Raw genomic sequence first — 13,428 nt, 5'->3', positions numbered from 1 at the left:
AGCGATATCGTTGGCACTCCATAGGCAAAATATTTCAAGTCCTAGATGTAATTAAAATAAGACAAGCGAGGGAGTCATGCAAGTTTTATTTAAAATTATTAAATCACTCACATAGTGAGACTAGATGCAACTGTAAATCACAAAAATGAGCTGTACAATTGTTTAACCTTTCACCTCAATTTAAGACAATGTCACATTTTAATCCTCAAAACAACCATGTAGCTTGTTACTCGTATATTTGTCTGAAACAAAAAAATTGAAATATACATTTCAGAACAGCTTGTATTTCAAAGGAGTGGGTCCAAAGGGGTGGAATACTGTTCGGAAGGTACATCAATGACAACCGTGACGGCACAATTAAAAAAAATGTCTGTGTCCGTGGGTCTTTCTCAGTTTATCCCAGATATCGTATCACCAGGAACATGAAGATGCACGTGAGCAGCATCCCTCCGATCATGATCCACTTATCCTGGGTGGCTCGTCTCTCGATGATCCGCATCACCGTGTTGGACAGGCCCAGCATGTTGGCCACATCCAGCATCTTCTTGTGGGTGCCCTGGCAACAAAAACAGCATCCTTACTTTACATCCCAACAAGACAGCCCAGAATTTAGCTTTCTAAACTGTACCACCCACAGCTTAGCTTTTCATCTTCCCAAAGGGCTTACGCACTTACCTTGAGCGAAGATCTTTGATCTCTCAGCCCGTTGAGGATGCCACTTCCGCTTCCCAGCAGGTCGTCCATGCCTCTGTGTGCGTTGTGTAGGTTGGTGTTGAGCTGCAGCGTCTCGTCGATGGGGATGGACGTGTCTGCATCCTGTGGAAATGACAATGATCATTCGACTGTTTCCAGCTGTTTATCGCCTATTTTATGCACACAATGGGCGGCACTGACATTGGTGGTGAAGGTCCGGCTCATGAGCTCCTCCCGTTCTCGCTCCTGGGCCTCATGAGTGTAGCGTCTGTGCTGGAAGTTCTGCAGGGCGGTGCGAAGATGCTGGACGTCATACTTGAGCTGGTCCACACGCCTTTTCAAGTGGGACCAAAACACTTGTCAAAGATAATCATTCTTTGTGACTTCCACTTTGAGGAGATGACTCGCCCAACTCACAGTTTGGCATTCTGGCGGCGGTTGGGTGGCTCCTTACTGGCCAGGATCTCCAGACGCTCTAAGTGGTTGAAGATCTGCTCAATTCGAGCATGAATTTCATTCTCTAACACTGAACAGTAAGATAAGACAACCATTGTATTATGTAAAATTGAGGGGCTGCATTTGTAGAGCAATGGACACTATATAAATCAATAAAATATACTAATCTGAATTCACTTCACAGTCTTATGCACTTGCAAATCAATTTCTTAAGCGGACTGTACACAGTCTTTAGTTGCTATTGTCACCATATTGTACTTAATCGGTGGTTATCACATTTACGTCTTAAGTATTCTTCCAATTTACAGTTTTTGATGGGTTGGTTGTTGCAAACTTCCCACCCTTATCTCTAAAAGAACCCAGCCCTGCAGTTTCCTGTTCCAAACTGATCACCAAGCACACAAAAGAATCAAGCACGGGCAGTCATAACAAGAAGTGCGTGCGGAATGGACATTAATTAGCCTTTAAAAGGAGAACAGGAAGGAATACACGTGTACAAACACACACTGGTTGTCGCTTACTCTGAATACATCAAAGTGAGCCAGTGTGACTGTAGCTTCTGCAATAAATACTCACAGTGAACTGACTGGCGATCTGTTCTCTCCAGATTCCCAATAAGCGACTGCACCTCCTGGATGTGCCTAATCGAAAGTAGAATTTAAGCAAATGGCTAGCTAGTTAGCTAATCAGATGAGTATTTCCCAAGTAACTCACTTATTTGTCTGGTGGTAAAGCGACTCCATCTTCGACAGCCACTTGCCGAGGTCCTAGCTTATTTGGTTGTTTTTATAAATTGATTTACATATATCTTTTCGTCTTTATCGTTCCTCGGCGTGCAACTAAGGGGAGGAAAGTTAGCTAGTTCGAGGTAGCGCTGAAGGAAAGCACACGTCATCAGCATTTGTGTACGGAAGTGGGAAGCGGAAATGCAGTGACGTCACGTCAAAACGGAAATTGATGAGCGGCGCTGAAGAAGCGCGAACACGCCTGCCGCCATCTTGGAAAGGTAACTTAATAGTTGAAGCATTTGAAACGCGGTTTTTAGCGTTTAAATTGTATTTATGTATGTTTTATTTGGTTCTCAACTGTAAAGGGGGCATTGTTGGGGATTAAACGATGCTATACGACAGTTTAAGATGACGAGAAAGAATCATTTGACATTCGTCCTCGGGCTAGCTAAGCTGTCTGGTAATAAAGAGACGCTCTATTTTAATAAATAGCCCTGTTTGGCCTAATGTTTCCTAAAAGTGGGGTAAGCTTACAACCACAGCACTGTCTTGGAAGAGTTTGTGATATTCAATGATGGGACTTCCCAACAGACATTTCACAACTGTTCCTCAGGTGGAAAACTGATTCCCAAGCCAAAACCGCACTTCACTCATCTTCGTCCTCCATCATCCTGTCAACTAATTTTAAGGCAAGGGGGTTAATTATTCCAGTGAAATCTATGAACGAGCTCTTACAAGCTCCTCTTTTTAATATTTGTTTACCTCATCGGGCACAGCCATCAACAAGTGGAGCCAGACAGATGGTGCTTGACTTGATGGCTGCGTGTATCTCCAGGCTATGAAACTGTCAAAAACTCTGGAGATGCATTCATGCCACTTCTTGCTCCCTTTTTTTTTTTTTTTTTCTTCTCCTCGGTTGTCATAACACATCCCCCCGCGGCGTAGGGAAGCGCCAAATGAAGGCCCTTGTCAACTCGCTGAGGTCCACATGGGAGCGTTCACCCCCCCTCGTCTCAAGGTCGCGGGGTTCTTTTCTTTCTTTCAGTCGCTCTGTCTTTCTTTATCTTTCAGCCCCTGAGGAAAGGATGAGATGAGCTTACTGCTTTGCCTCCACACCTGTGCACCACGGGCACAAGCAACTGTCCAGACTGCAGGTGTGTCAAAAGGTATCTCATCCCACCTTACCTCCACCAAGGAAGCCCATTTTTTGTCCTCCATTTATTGTGATGCATTGTATCAAAATGTCTGCCTTTAACAACCTACTATTTTGATTTGGGAGGCATTGGAGTGGATGAAATGACATTGAAATCGGGTCTGGTTGCTTAAGAGAAGCCAGTTCCATTCCTGAGCAAGACAGAGGTCCACTGGACGCCATGTTCGGCCTCCATTAGGTGCAAGAAAACTCAGCAGTTTAGCGTTGCACATTTGTTAAGGTTACCTGCTTCTGATTCTGGCTTATTTTGGGTGAACACCAAATTTGGTACCTGAGTCACTTTAATGCACTGTCCAAGCCAGCAGCAAAGAAATATAATGTTAAATATAATGTGAAAGTCAATGAAATAAATTGATAATGACGATTGCGTATTTTAAACATAATACAGAATTAATGCGTGCAAACCCAGAAAAAGGCACTCAGGTTGAAAAAAAGCGCTACAATAATTTTCTAGTGTTAAATGCATTTCTCTGAGTACCATGTTAAGGGTAAGAAAAGGAAGTTTGCCAGTCACTGTAATAGATCATAACCCCTCAATTACTCGTCAAAGAAACTGACTGAAGTAAAGAAGACAATTATGAGAGGAGGAGGAGGAGGGAAAAAAAAGGCCTTCGGCGCCACAATTTTTTGGATACCACTCATTTTTTTAAAGGCATACTGATCTTCTCATTTCCCCCCCGAGGGAGACCATCGACTCCACTTTGAAGCCGCTGTGACGAGACGCTGAATGAGAGCAAAAACGGGGCCTGTCAGAACCTCGCCTGGCCTGGCCCGGGCCGACTGGAGTTCTGCTGGGAAAAAACGGGTGAGTCATGTTCTGATTGAGCTGATCGGCTTTCCCTCCTTCCGACAGCGGCTGAGACCATCACATCGAGCTGTCAGTCACACGCACTCACTTCTATGCGCGCGCACACACACACACACACACACGCACGGCCCTGTGGCTACACCACCTGTGACACTTGAGAGATGGTTGCTTGACAGCTCAGGTTCAGGCTTTCCCTTAGCTACACACGCACTCACACTGGTAGGCACAATATTAATGATGTTTTCGTGATCTGTTCCAAAAAGGGACTAAACCTCAAGCATGCAAAAAAAAAGTATTTCTCATTGGAAATAATGTAAATTGAATGAATCCATTCCAGATACCCAAAAAGCAATCTCCAGTTGCAACAAACATGGCGTCTTTGTGTGCAGTCTATGTTTATCTTTGATGTTATGCGGTAGAGCGGGTCCTGTGGTCTTGTCGGCCCGCGGTAGGATGTAAACGGTCAGCATCAACACAACACCGAACCCCCTCGCTAGATAAAAAGTCTGCCCTTTACCCTCAGCATCTCAAGTCCCGTCGAGCATTGAGCTACGTGAGACGGTCAGAATATTAGGAACAGTGTGATGCAAGTGAGGTTCGACATCACTGCACATGAGAAAAAATTAATTTCTTTCAATTGAATCAAACAATATAGAATTTTGATAGAGCCCTTTAATTTTGCATCTATACCGAATAAAGTGGCCCGACCCAACTGACAACACGATTGTGCCGCCAACATTCCAGACACAAGGTCTTCTTCTTCCTTTTATCAGTGTGTTTTTCCCCTCTTGGACCGTGTTGATGCCAGGATGCGTTGGTATTGGTTGTAATGGAGGCTTGTGACTAAGCCAGTGAGTAGTTGAGAGGAGTAGCACGGCGCAGGGAGCGAGTTATGAAAGCGCACAAAAGCGTTATCATGTCCGACGATACCGGCCGTCTTGTTGTTGTTGCTGCAGGTGTGCAAGAGCAGCGGCATGGGAACTGCTTTCCCAGGATTTCCCTGCCGTATATGCTACAGTTGTCATACAGCGTGTGTGTAAATTTGTGTGCCTGTGTGGTCATCATAAATTCTCCAGGGCATCCATGCCGTGGGAAATGTAGAAGAACAGAGCATTTTATAATGTTTGTAAAATGGATCCAGTTTACATGTATATACTGTATAGTATTTATATTATGTATAATTTAATTATCTTTTAAGGAGAAATTCAGTCTCAATTATTCTTCATTTTAATATGTGGACGTTTATGATTCTTGGAAAATTATTATTATTTTTTTGTAAGTGCATGACCTCGTCAGCCACCGTACCTGACCCAGCGCCCCAAAACACCACCCACCTTGTCACCCCCCCCCTCCCTTCCTCCAATGGAGGTATGCACTCAACCTTGTCATGGCCCGAGGCAGTGCATGTTCATGTTGTGGGTTGAGCAATTGCATTACTCATTCCTAAATTCCTGCCCAATGCTGTATTCTGTGGACTGTGTCTGTAATTTTCCCGTTATTTTTTTCCCCCCTCATTTGTTTTTTTTTCTTAAACACGTCAACGTTACAGTTGAATTAGCACTGAGGTTGGGATTAGCACTGAGGCTATCAAGCACTTGTCGAGGCGGAAGTCTCGGTCAGGTTTTAGGTGTTATTCTGTTTTCCCCCTCACCCGAGGCTTCGAGGTTCCAATTACAGATGAGGAACCAAGGCTTTGTGTCCTTGAGCCAAAGCGTCGAACAAACCTGCACGCCTCGCTGAGCCGCCCACACATAAATAAGTCACGTATCAACCTCCGAGCAATGCTAGCTACGGCGAGAAAATACGCTTTTACAGTATTATGCAGAGCAAGAATAACTCGACGGACCCACTGAAGCTGAATGACATGAAACAAATTTAGAGAAAATACAGTAAGCGGCTTTGGCCGTGGCTTAGCCTAGCCTAGCCTCACGCCCGCACTGAAGAACCCAAATACAAACACGCCCTCTTACATATCACCTGCCCTCCTGCTGAGGTGACCACAGGTGTGCACACATATGCAAAAACCTGTTTCTACTTTCACCTGCATGATGTCAGGCACACACAGACATTGATATTGCGTCGCAAGGCCACGTCTAACCCCCTCTCACCCCCACTCAGTGCCACGGGGGCTTGTGCGTGCGAATCCCGCGGTAGACTCCGAAGCGCCCTCTTGGCTCGGGTTGTAGAAGGGAAATGAAGGCTTTAGGAGTTCATTATAAAACAATAACAACAAGCAGCATGGGGAAAGTGTGTGTGTCTGCGTGTTTGTGTGTTTGCCTCGTGGGGGTCTCTACCCCTCATCCTCGTTTTCCTCCTTGATGTCCGACAACAGCCAAAAAAAAGGCCCCTCATCTCCTTCCTTATCCACCAGTCACGTCGATTTAAGTTAAATATTGATTTGAGATATTATAATGCAGTGATCCACTTGTCTAGTGGGCTAGTCTGTGAACTTGTTTAACCTCGGCACCGGCGAGAAGAATGACGCGCATTCAGGTGCTTTCTGACTTTTCGTCTTTGAAGGAAGGGGAAATGAATTATGTTGCAAAAAACAGCTTCAAAGTGAAGGGTTGAATATCAAATTGTTATAATGATACATAACAAATATATTTTCACATCTATTCTATTTTCTTGACTTAGTTAAAGCCCTAATTGGTGTGAACCATTTTTGCTAATCCGAATTGTTGGTGTTCCTTGTTAGAACTATATAAATCCAAGTTATTATGATTATTATGATTATTGTTGCTGTTGTTATATTATTATTATTATGAGTAGTAAAACTAAATAGGCCTCAGTATGAGACAATGGAAGTGCATAAATTCCGCAAGGGATGTTTATACAACATTATTATCATATACAGATTAATTTGGAGGAATCAGTTGTGTTTGGTCTGTCGACAATAACAAATGTGGTTAGCTATTGTGCTAATAGAGAACAATTTGTCTTAGCTCCACTTATTACAGCGGGCCCTTGTCGAAGTTCTAACGAGGAATAATAGCGCCTAATCACTGCCTTTTGAGAGTGACATCAAAAGCTCCTAAAAAAAACAATAACAAAGTTTGTGATTCACGCGCGTAAACGGCCGGGTTGACTGCACGTGTTTATTTGCCACATTCCTCAGCGTTATCGTCTTGGTTGTGATCATCATCATCATCATCACGTTGCAGATGGCCAAAGGCACAACACCTGTCGAGATGCCAAAATCGCTAATGCTAACGTACGTCATTGACATCGCTGACACAAGTCTCTTACAAACATTTGTCCATTTATTTGTTTGCTTTAAATAAACACTTTTGACATGTGGGAGATATATTACCAGGTTCAAAAGACACAAACATTTCAAAAGACTGACTATCTCAATGAGAGTATAACACCCACCACTCATCAATGGGCTTGCTCTTTGGCAAAAAAGAAAAAAAAAAGAGGAAAAGGTGAGGTAGAAAACAATATGAGCCCTGATGTTCTGGAAAGTCTTACAGGCTTTTGGGCTCTTTTGACCTGCACACATGGACACTTGATTTGCAACTGGGAGGGAAAAAATAGGGAGGCCAATTACGGAGCCACTTTGAAAGCGTTTACAGTAAATATGTGGTAAATTACACTTTAAACAAGAACAAATGATTCTCTGGGCTAATTTTAAACTTTAAAGCGTGGTTGTTTTTGATCCCCACATTGTTAACCTCCTTTAGTTCCCCTCTGTAGGCACACATTCATTCCATTCAAAAATTTCCATAAACATTTCCATAAGAGCAACTGAAAAGCCTGCGTGGTTTCTTTTTTTCAAACAATAATCATCCTGTACATGCACGCAGTAACAATGTCCTCCAGTGATCTTTTTGAAAAACTCCCTACTGTGTTTTTTTAATATACTATACTGCACATAACCAGAGCAGTAAGTGCTTTTAACCCTCAATTGACATCGAAAATAAAAATACAGCAGACGTGAAAGACAGACAGGTAGGTTCATTCAGAGCGTAAACTACAAAAAAAGCAGCAATAGTAAATCAGATACATTTAAAAAGGTTAACAGTACCTGATTGAAATGCTCATTTGGGATTTTCAGTGTATCCGGCACATTAGAAAAATGTGCTGAGTCACGTGAAAATCTCAAAATCAAGGGTGCTATTTTATGCCATCACAAACCAGGTGAAGGAAATGCTTTTATTTCTCGGAAAATGTGCTAACCTGTGTGATGTACCCTTTGGATACAGAATATTGGGGAAAAATTATCGCAGAATAATGTGTTTCGTAACGGACATTGACAAACTATCAATTGGGATCAGTCACCATGCAAAAGAAATGAATTACAGTGGAAAGGCTCAACTTAATTTGCTTTTAAGATTTACATTTCTGCATTGCAACAAGCTCTTTCAGATTGGGAAAAATTCTTAGAACACCAAAACAACCAAAATGTGTCAAGGAAGAAACATCGTCAAATCCTTGGTGTCCTCCCATTGTTGTTTACAATCGATGTGATTTACACTGTTGTCGAGCTTTTCACGTAGCTAACGCGGTAGTCTCCATTTTGAATTTTCTATTCCAAGCCTTCCATCTCGGATAATGATATCAATTGTTTTGAATGATGAATTAAATACAGAGTTGTTAGGGCCTTAATTGGCAAACACTTGCACAAAAGGCAAGGACATGTACCAAAACGTGCCACGCCAGAAAACATTAGTCGTCCGTCAGCTGTCAAAGTTCAGCCATGTTTATACCGTATGTGGCTGCTTTGATAAGTTTCTGCCACATTCCCGGGAGATCTCAGTGTTCTGGAGGATCCCGAGGGCTATGTGCTCTTGCAGGTGTACACCTCCTCCTCACGGACGCACGTCTGGCATTCGACGTGGCAACACCAGCGCACCTGGCAGTGGCAGGAGAGGCTGGTGAGGCGCATGGCCGTGTTGTAGCCGCGGCCGCAGCACAGGTTCTGACAGCTGGTGTCTTTGGCGCACGAGCGTCCGCCCGTGCCCGCCGAGTAGCGCGAGGGCCGGCAAAAGCTGGGCGACTCCTCCAGGTAGACCAAATCGGTGGTGCGGAGACTCTGGCTGTGGCGACGCGGCCCCGCTAGCTCGCTCTCGCCGGTTGCCACGTTGGTGACGCTGAGAACCCGCATGGCTGTGTCGTAGCGGTACTTGAGCAGCCGGCCCGTGTCGTGGAACGGGGACAGCTGCTTCCAGCAAGTCCGTATGGCGCAGGAGCCGGATACCCCGTGACACTTGCAGGTGGTCTTGAGGCCGCTCTTTACCGCCTTGGACAGACAGCGCAAGAAGGGGGGTAGACAGGGGGGGGGGAAAAAAAACAGAGATGTCAGTTCTCTGGCTTTGATTCATTACCTGGCCTCTTATCTGGGAGGTCTATCTGCACGAAGGCGGACGGTTTCCTGAAGGCGGTCGGCTGCACCTTCTCAGAATGTTTCTGCTTCACTCGCTGGAAACTCTAACATAATGGATGGAGGACAACTGTCGTATTTCATTTGGCTCACATCTCTCACCCGGACAGCTCGGGCTCTGTTACGACTAGTACTGTCTACTTCGCATGTCTCGTTCCTCAAGCCCGAGGCGTGGCAGGACTCGTGTTGCAAATGCTGGAATCTCTCCTCCTCCCTTTCCGAGCTGCTCACGTAACCAATTTCAACCAACCGCCCCCAAAAACTAGAACATGGAGGGGTACCCCTGATTTGTTCGCTCCATCACTCAGCCATCTGTCTTGGCGAGGGCCAGAGACAGGTCAGATAGCACGGGGGTTAGTCCGACAGGCCCCGGGGTACTTTGGGGTCGAAAAGATCTGCTTAGTTCCTCCCTCTGCAGGTATGAAACCCTCAGGGGGGGCTTGTGAGTACTACTACTGAGAGATGGGTGGGTGGCTGGAGGGGCCATGCTCTCTTCTCAGACCACATCAGCGTAAAGTCAGGAAAACAGTCAACTCAGATAAGTTAGCTGCCCTTGTTTCTTCCTGTTTTTGTGTTTTGGTTTCATGGGTGAAAGACCCCCGGGCGTTTCTTGTCGATCTCAGAGCGCCACAGTGGTGGTTACCAACATTAGGCGGGATTTATGGTGAGTGCAAGTGATTTAGTACGAGGGAAAAAAATCGCTTGCTCGTATATTAAAAAAGAGGCCGTGGTTAAAGTCGCTCCCTCTGCGATATAAGACCTTTAATTTGTAGTCAGCCCGCACAGCAAGCTTTATCATGTCTGAGAACACCTGGCTCCGGTTCTCGTCTTACTGACTTAAAACCAAGTCTAGTCTCTTCTCATGGTGCAGGTAGAGTTAAGAAGATTTTTTTTTTTCTATTGAGGCGCTGCGTACTCACCCGAATTCCCACATTGACATTGTGGGCGTCCACTTGAGCTCTCAAGTCCTTGCTGACCCTCTTCTGGCTCAGGAACCTCTTGAGGAACTTGGTGCTGTACTTGAGGTTGTCGCCGCACACCCCCCATTGCCAAGCCTCCCGGTGTTGAATGCCGGGCGAGTCGTCGCAGGTGCAGCGCTCCATGCGACCCGAGCTGCACGCTTTGGCGAGGGCGTGGGTTAACGCCGCCGACGAAACCGCCAGGAGAAAGGCCGTCTCTTTGAAAGCTGGAACGAACCAGAGTGAAAAGCTTCAGAGGCGATTTTTACACTTGGGGCAAGTCAAAAAGTGCCCCACCGTAGCCAGCAGTTTTCACCTTCTTATTGGCAAAAAACTGAATCAGAGTTAACTAGCGTGCTAGCTAGTCAGCTAGCGATTTTGGTCATAGCGCTAAACACACAGAAATCCCGAATACCCTTGAATATATTTGTAAACCCAAATGTTTACAAAGCGTACGCCATGTTGTCATGTCATCGTATCATCCTCCTCTGACCCGTGTTCTCCGTGTCACACTCTGTTATTTGCGTGATCCCTGAGATATCGGCCCGGCGTGTCTATTTTGATCCAATTAATTATTATTTTGACTAAGACGCAGCCTTTTCCCACATGAAAGTAGGCAATCGCGCCACCCTTTTCCTCTGGGAATTGGCCGCTTTTCCTGGCGGATAAAAATAACCACACGGGACTTCAGAGGTCTCCGACGCCACCACCGCTACCACGGCCGCCATTTGTTGGCAACCTCACTCCCTCATTACTTCCTTGCTGACCTGTTCATCCAGCCAACATGTTGATATGCAGATGTCGCAGTGGTGTTTGATTCAGGCTCAACTCGCAGCTGCACGGACATTTTCTTTTGAACTCGAAGTGATCGCTGATTGATTGGTTAACCGTAAAACATCTGAAAGGTTACTAAAATTGAGTTACTAAAAAGGTTACCAAAATCTAAGTCATACAAACACTTTAAGTAGGAGGAGGTAATATAAGATACGAATGACAAGTTTGTGTACGGACAAAAGATTTTCCGATTCAAATCGTTTTTTGGTTACACCCCTAGTACCTAATAATGCGGCCTGCCCGGATTGTTGCATGATTGTCTATTGTCTTATATCCTCTTCAGGTGTCTGTCCATGTGAGTGATAAGGAGAAGAAGAGACGCCACAATGTTCTCGCGAGGTCACAGGTTCCCTACCTCTCTTCAGGAGGCTCCCCCGGCCATCCAGGCTGCAGTTCCAACGCTCGTTGCGGAACTGGTAGCGGCACTCCAGCAGGCTGAGGCGCACCGACTCGCGAAGGGTCTCGGCCAAGCCGGGCTCGCGTCGGCACAGCCTCTTCTGCCGCCGGGAAAGCACCATTTGCTCGCACTGCTTCAGATGGGCCTTGCCTGTCGCCGGCTCGTTGGAGAAGTGGCCAGGCAGGAAGACCAGGGGCTCCCGCCCTGTCAGCCTAGATGTGAACACACAAAAAAAAAAGGCTGAACTACACAGGTATGTTGGTCAAAAAAAACATTCAGATACTAAACACAATATGTAATCACTAAGTATCATACAGTCAAGTAATAGAAAATGCTAAAAACATGTTTTTATATTAATAATCAAAGTAACATGATCAGTTTAATAAAATAAAAAATCTCAGTAACAAATCATGTTTTTATATTACAGCACACTCAATAATAAGTATTATTAAATTAAAATTGTTTTGACATTAAAGAAGCTTTATTTTAGAATGACTTCTACTAATATAAATTAGTGTCATACACTTAGATAAAATATTTTCACGTTTAAAAAGCCACGAAACAAGGAATTCTATTGATCGGAATCATTGTCATTTTGTTGAAATATTTTCACTTGACAAGAAAGCTTGCTTTTTTAGACCATAAAGGTTTTTATAATTAAGTTTGCACAAATACTTTCATGTACTAGCTAAAACCTTTATTGGCTTATTGCACTGATTTGGATTTGTTCAAATTATATATTTTTATAAAACGAAAATAACAAAAGGTTTTTGTATTACTATATTGTGATCATGTTCACTTGTACAAAGTTGACAAACTATACTCAAGCTTCAGTTGAATTTAATTTTGCTGCGATGCCAATTCACAACTAAAGTCACGTACGTAACACAAAAAAATAGAATTGGAATCACTTTCCAAGACAACAAATTATAAATCAAAGTTAAACGCACCGCATTATAACGCAACAGCAACAAAACTAACAACCACACCAGCAACAAGGTGCGTGCAGGAGAAACCTGCCCTTCAAGCTGCGACCAAAAGGAGATCAAATACAATTCCAAATGCAGATTTAACGCGTGCATTTCTCATTTAGCGCCTCTCGAAACATTTGGAAAGCAACAAGTGAAAAGGTTTGCTGACCCAAAGTAAGCCGCGCTGTGCGACAGAATGATGCAGAGTGCAACCAGGCGCAGTAGGCAGGCGGTCCGCGGGAGCCTAGAGCGCATGTTGCCGGCTCGGTTCTGCTCTTCATCGCGCTGATTCTGCCCAAGGAGAAAGTCCGAGCCGTGTTGGCCGGCTCGCCTCTTTAAGGCGGGAGGGGGAGGCAGGAGGGTGACGTATCTATCGTCCTCACTGGAGTCGCTCTCCACTTTATGAGTTGAGGTGCCCTCCCACAGTCAATGAACGCCACCCAGGTGGATGCCGCTGCAGGGGAAGCTCGTTTACCTGCCGCCATCACCACCACAATCACGTCACAGTAAACAAAACATTGCGGGGAGCCGAGCGAGCATTAAAGTGCATTAAGCAAATTCAAAAGAATCTGAAGGATAGTTTGAGATAAATTTTGAGTGGTGCCAATTTTCTGGAAATATTAACTCCTGAAATTATTTTTGTAGTATTTTGTTTAAAAATTGGCGCCAATCTGCAAGAATATGTTTTTACGGTCATGTTAATGTGAAAACAATTTGTGCGTGGCCATGTTGAAAATCAATTCGAGAGAGTTGCGCCATCTAGTGGTGTGTTAACATTTTAGTCCTGCTTCACTGAAGCAGAGAGAAAAAAAGGACACTAACGTTATGCCTTTTGCCTGCCACCAGGGGGAGCCCGCGTACCGCCATCTCAGTTCTAGATTAAGTTAAAGTTATTGACAAGGGTTCTGTAGGTTAGGGATGCCCATATTTTGAGGGTCCGGAGGAGAGGGTGGGGGTCTTTACATGGGTCCTCCTAAATACTT

At 44.7% G+C, this 13,428-nt stretch overlaps 3 protein-coding genes across 3 annotated transcripts in view; 1 reads left to right on the top strand and 2 right to left on the bottom strand.

Annotated features, from left to right (window-relative positions):
- Window positions 1-67: 67 nt before the first annotated feature.
- On the bottom strand, window positions 68-2,062 carry gosr2 (golgi SNAP receptor complex member 2). The gene is made up of 6 exons (XM_037256890.1): window positions 1,864-2,062; window positions 1,726-1,790; window positions 1,111-1,219; window positions 895-1,027; window positions 676-816; window positions 68-556 (listed from the first exon to the last, which is right to left on the bottom strand). Exons 1-6 carry the CDS (start codon window positions 1,890-1,892, stop codon window positions 395-397), a joined length of 639 nt encoding a protein of 212 aa, XP_037112785.1. The 5' UTR covers window positions 1,893-2,062; the 3' UTR covers window positions 68-394.
- A 5,079-nt stretch (window positions 2,063-7,141) lies between these two features.
- Window positions 7,142-12,875, bottom strand: wnt9b (wingless-type MMTV integration site family, member 9B). Its single transcript, XM_037256862.1, has 4 exons — window positions 12,615-12,875; window positions 11,433-11,686; window positions 10,205-10,470; window positions 7,142-9,143 (listed from the first exon to the last, which is right to left on the bottom strand). The coding sequence occupies exons 1-4, from the start codon at window positions 12,698-12,700 to the stop codon at window positions 8,682-8,684; spliced, it is 1,068 nt and encodes a 355-aa protein (XP_037112757.1). The 5' UTR covers window positions 12,701-12,875; the 3' UTR covers window positions 7,142-8,681.
- The window catches only part of si:ch211-278a6.1 (SRC kinase signaling inhibitor 1), a 48,895-nt gene continuing 47,055 nt past the window's right edge, over window positions 11,589-13,428 (top strand). The window contains exon 1 of the mRNA XM_037256682.1: window positions 11,589-11,727. The gene's annotated coding sequence lies outside the window, so the exon portion shown is untranslated. The remainder of the gene's footprint in view (window positions 11,728-13,428) is intronic.

Source organism: Syngnathus acus, chromosome 8, assembly GCF_901709675.1.
Source record: "Syngnathus acus chromosome 8, fSynAcu1.2, whole genome shotgun sequence".
NCBI lineage: Eukaryota > Metazoa > Chordata > Actinopteri > Syngnathiformes > Syngnathidae > Syngnathus > Syngnathus acus.
This window is presented reverse-complemented; position numbering and strand designations above follow the sequence as displayed.

Bases quoted from the DNA above. Each gene is read 5' to 3' on its own strand.
- gosr2 (XM_037256890.1), bottom strand. From the start codon at position 1,892: ATGGAGTCGCTTTACCACCAGACAAATAA. The intron at 1,791-1,863 runs GTGAGTTACTTG...ACTTTCGATTAG, and splicing joins CTTTACCACCAGACAAATAA to GCACATCCAGGAGGTGCAGT. The intron at 817-894 runs GTCAGTGCCGCC...TCATTTCCACAG, and splicing joins GCCGGACCTTCACCACCAAT to GATGCAGACACGTCCATCCC.
- wnt9b (XM_037256862.1), bottom strand. From the start codon at position 12,700: ATGCGCTCTAGGCTCCCGCGGACCGCCTGCCTACTGCGCCTGGTTGCA. The intron at 11,687-12,614 runs GTCAGCAAACCT...GTTCACATCTAG, and splicing joins CACAGCGCGGCTTACTTTGG to GCTGACAGGGCGGGAGCCCC. The intron at 9,144-10,204 runs GTGAGTACGCAG...TGTCTGTCCAAG, and splicing joins ATGTCAATGTGGGAATTCGG to GCGGTAAAGAGCGGCCTCAA.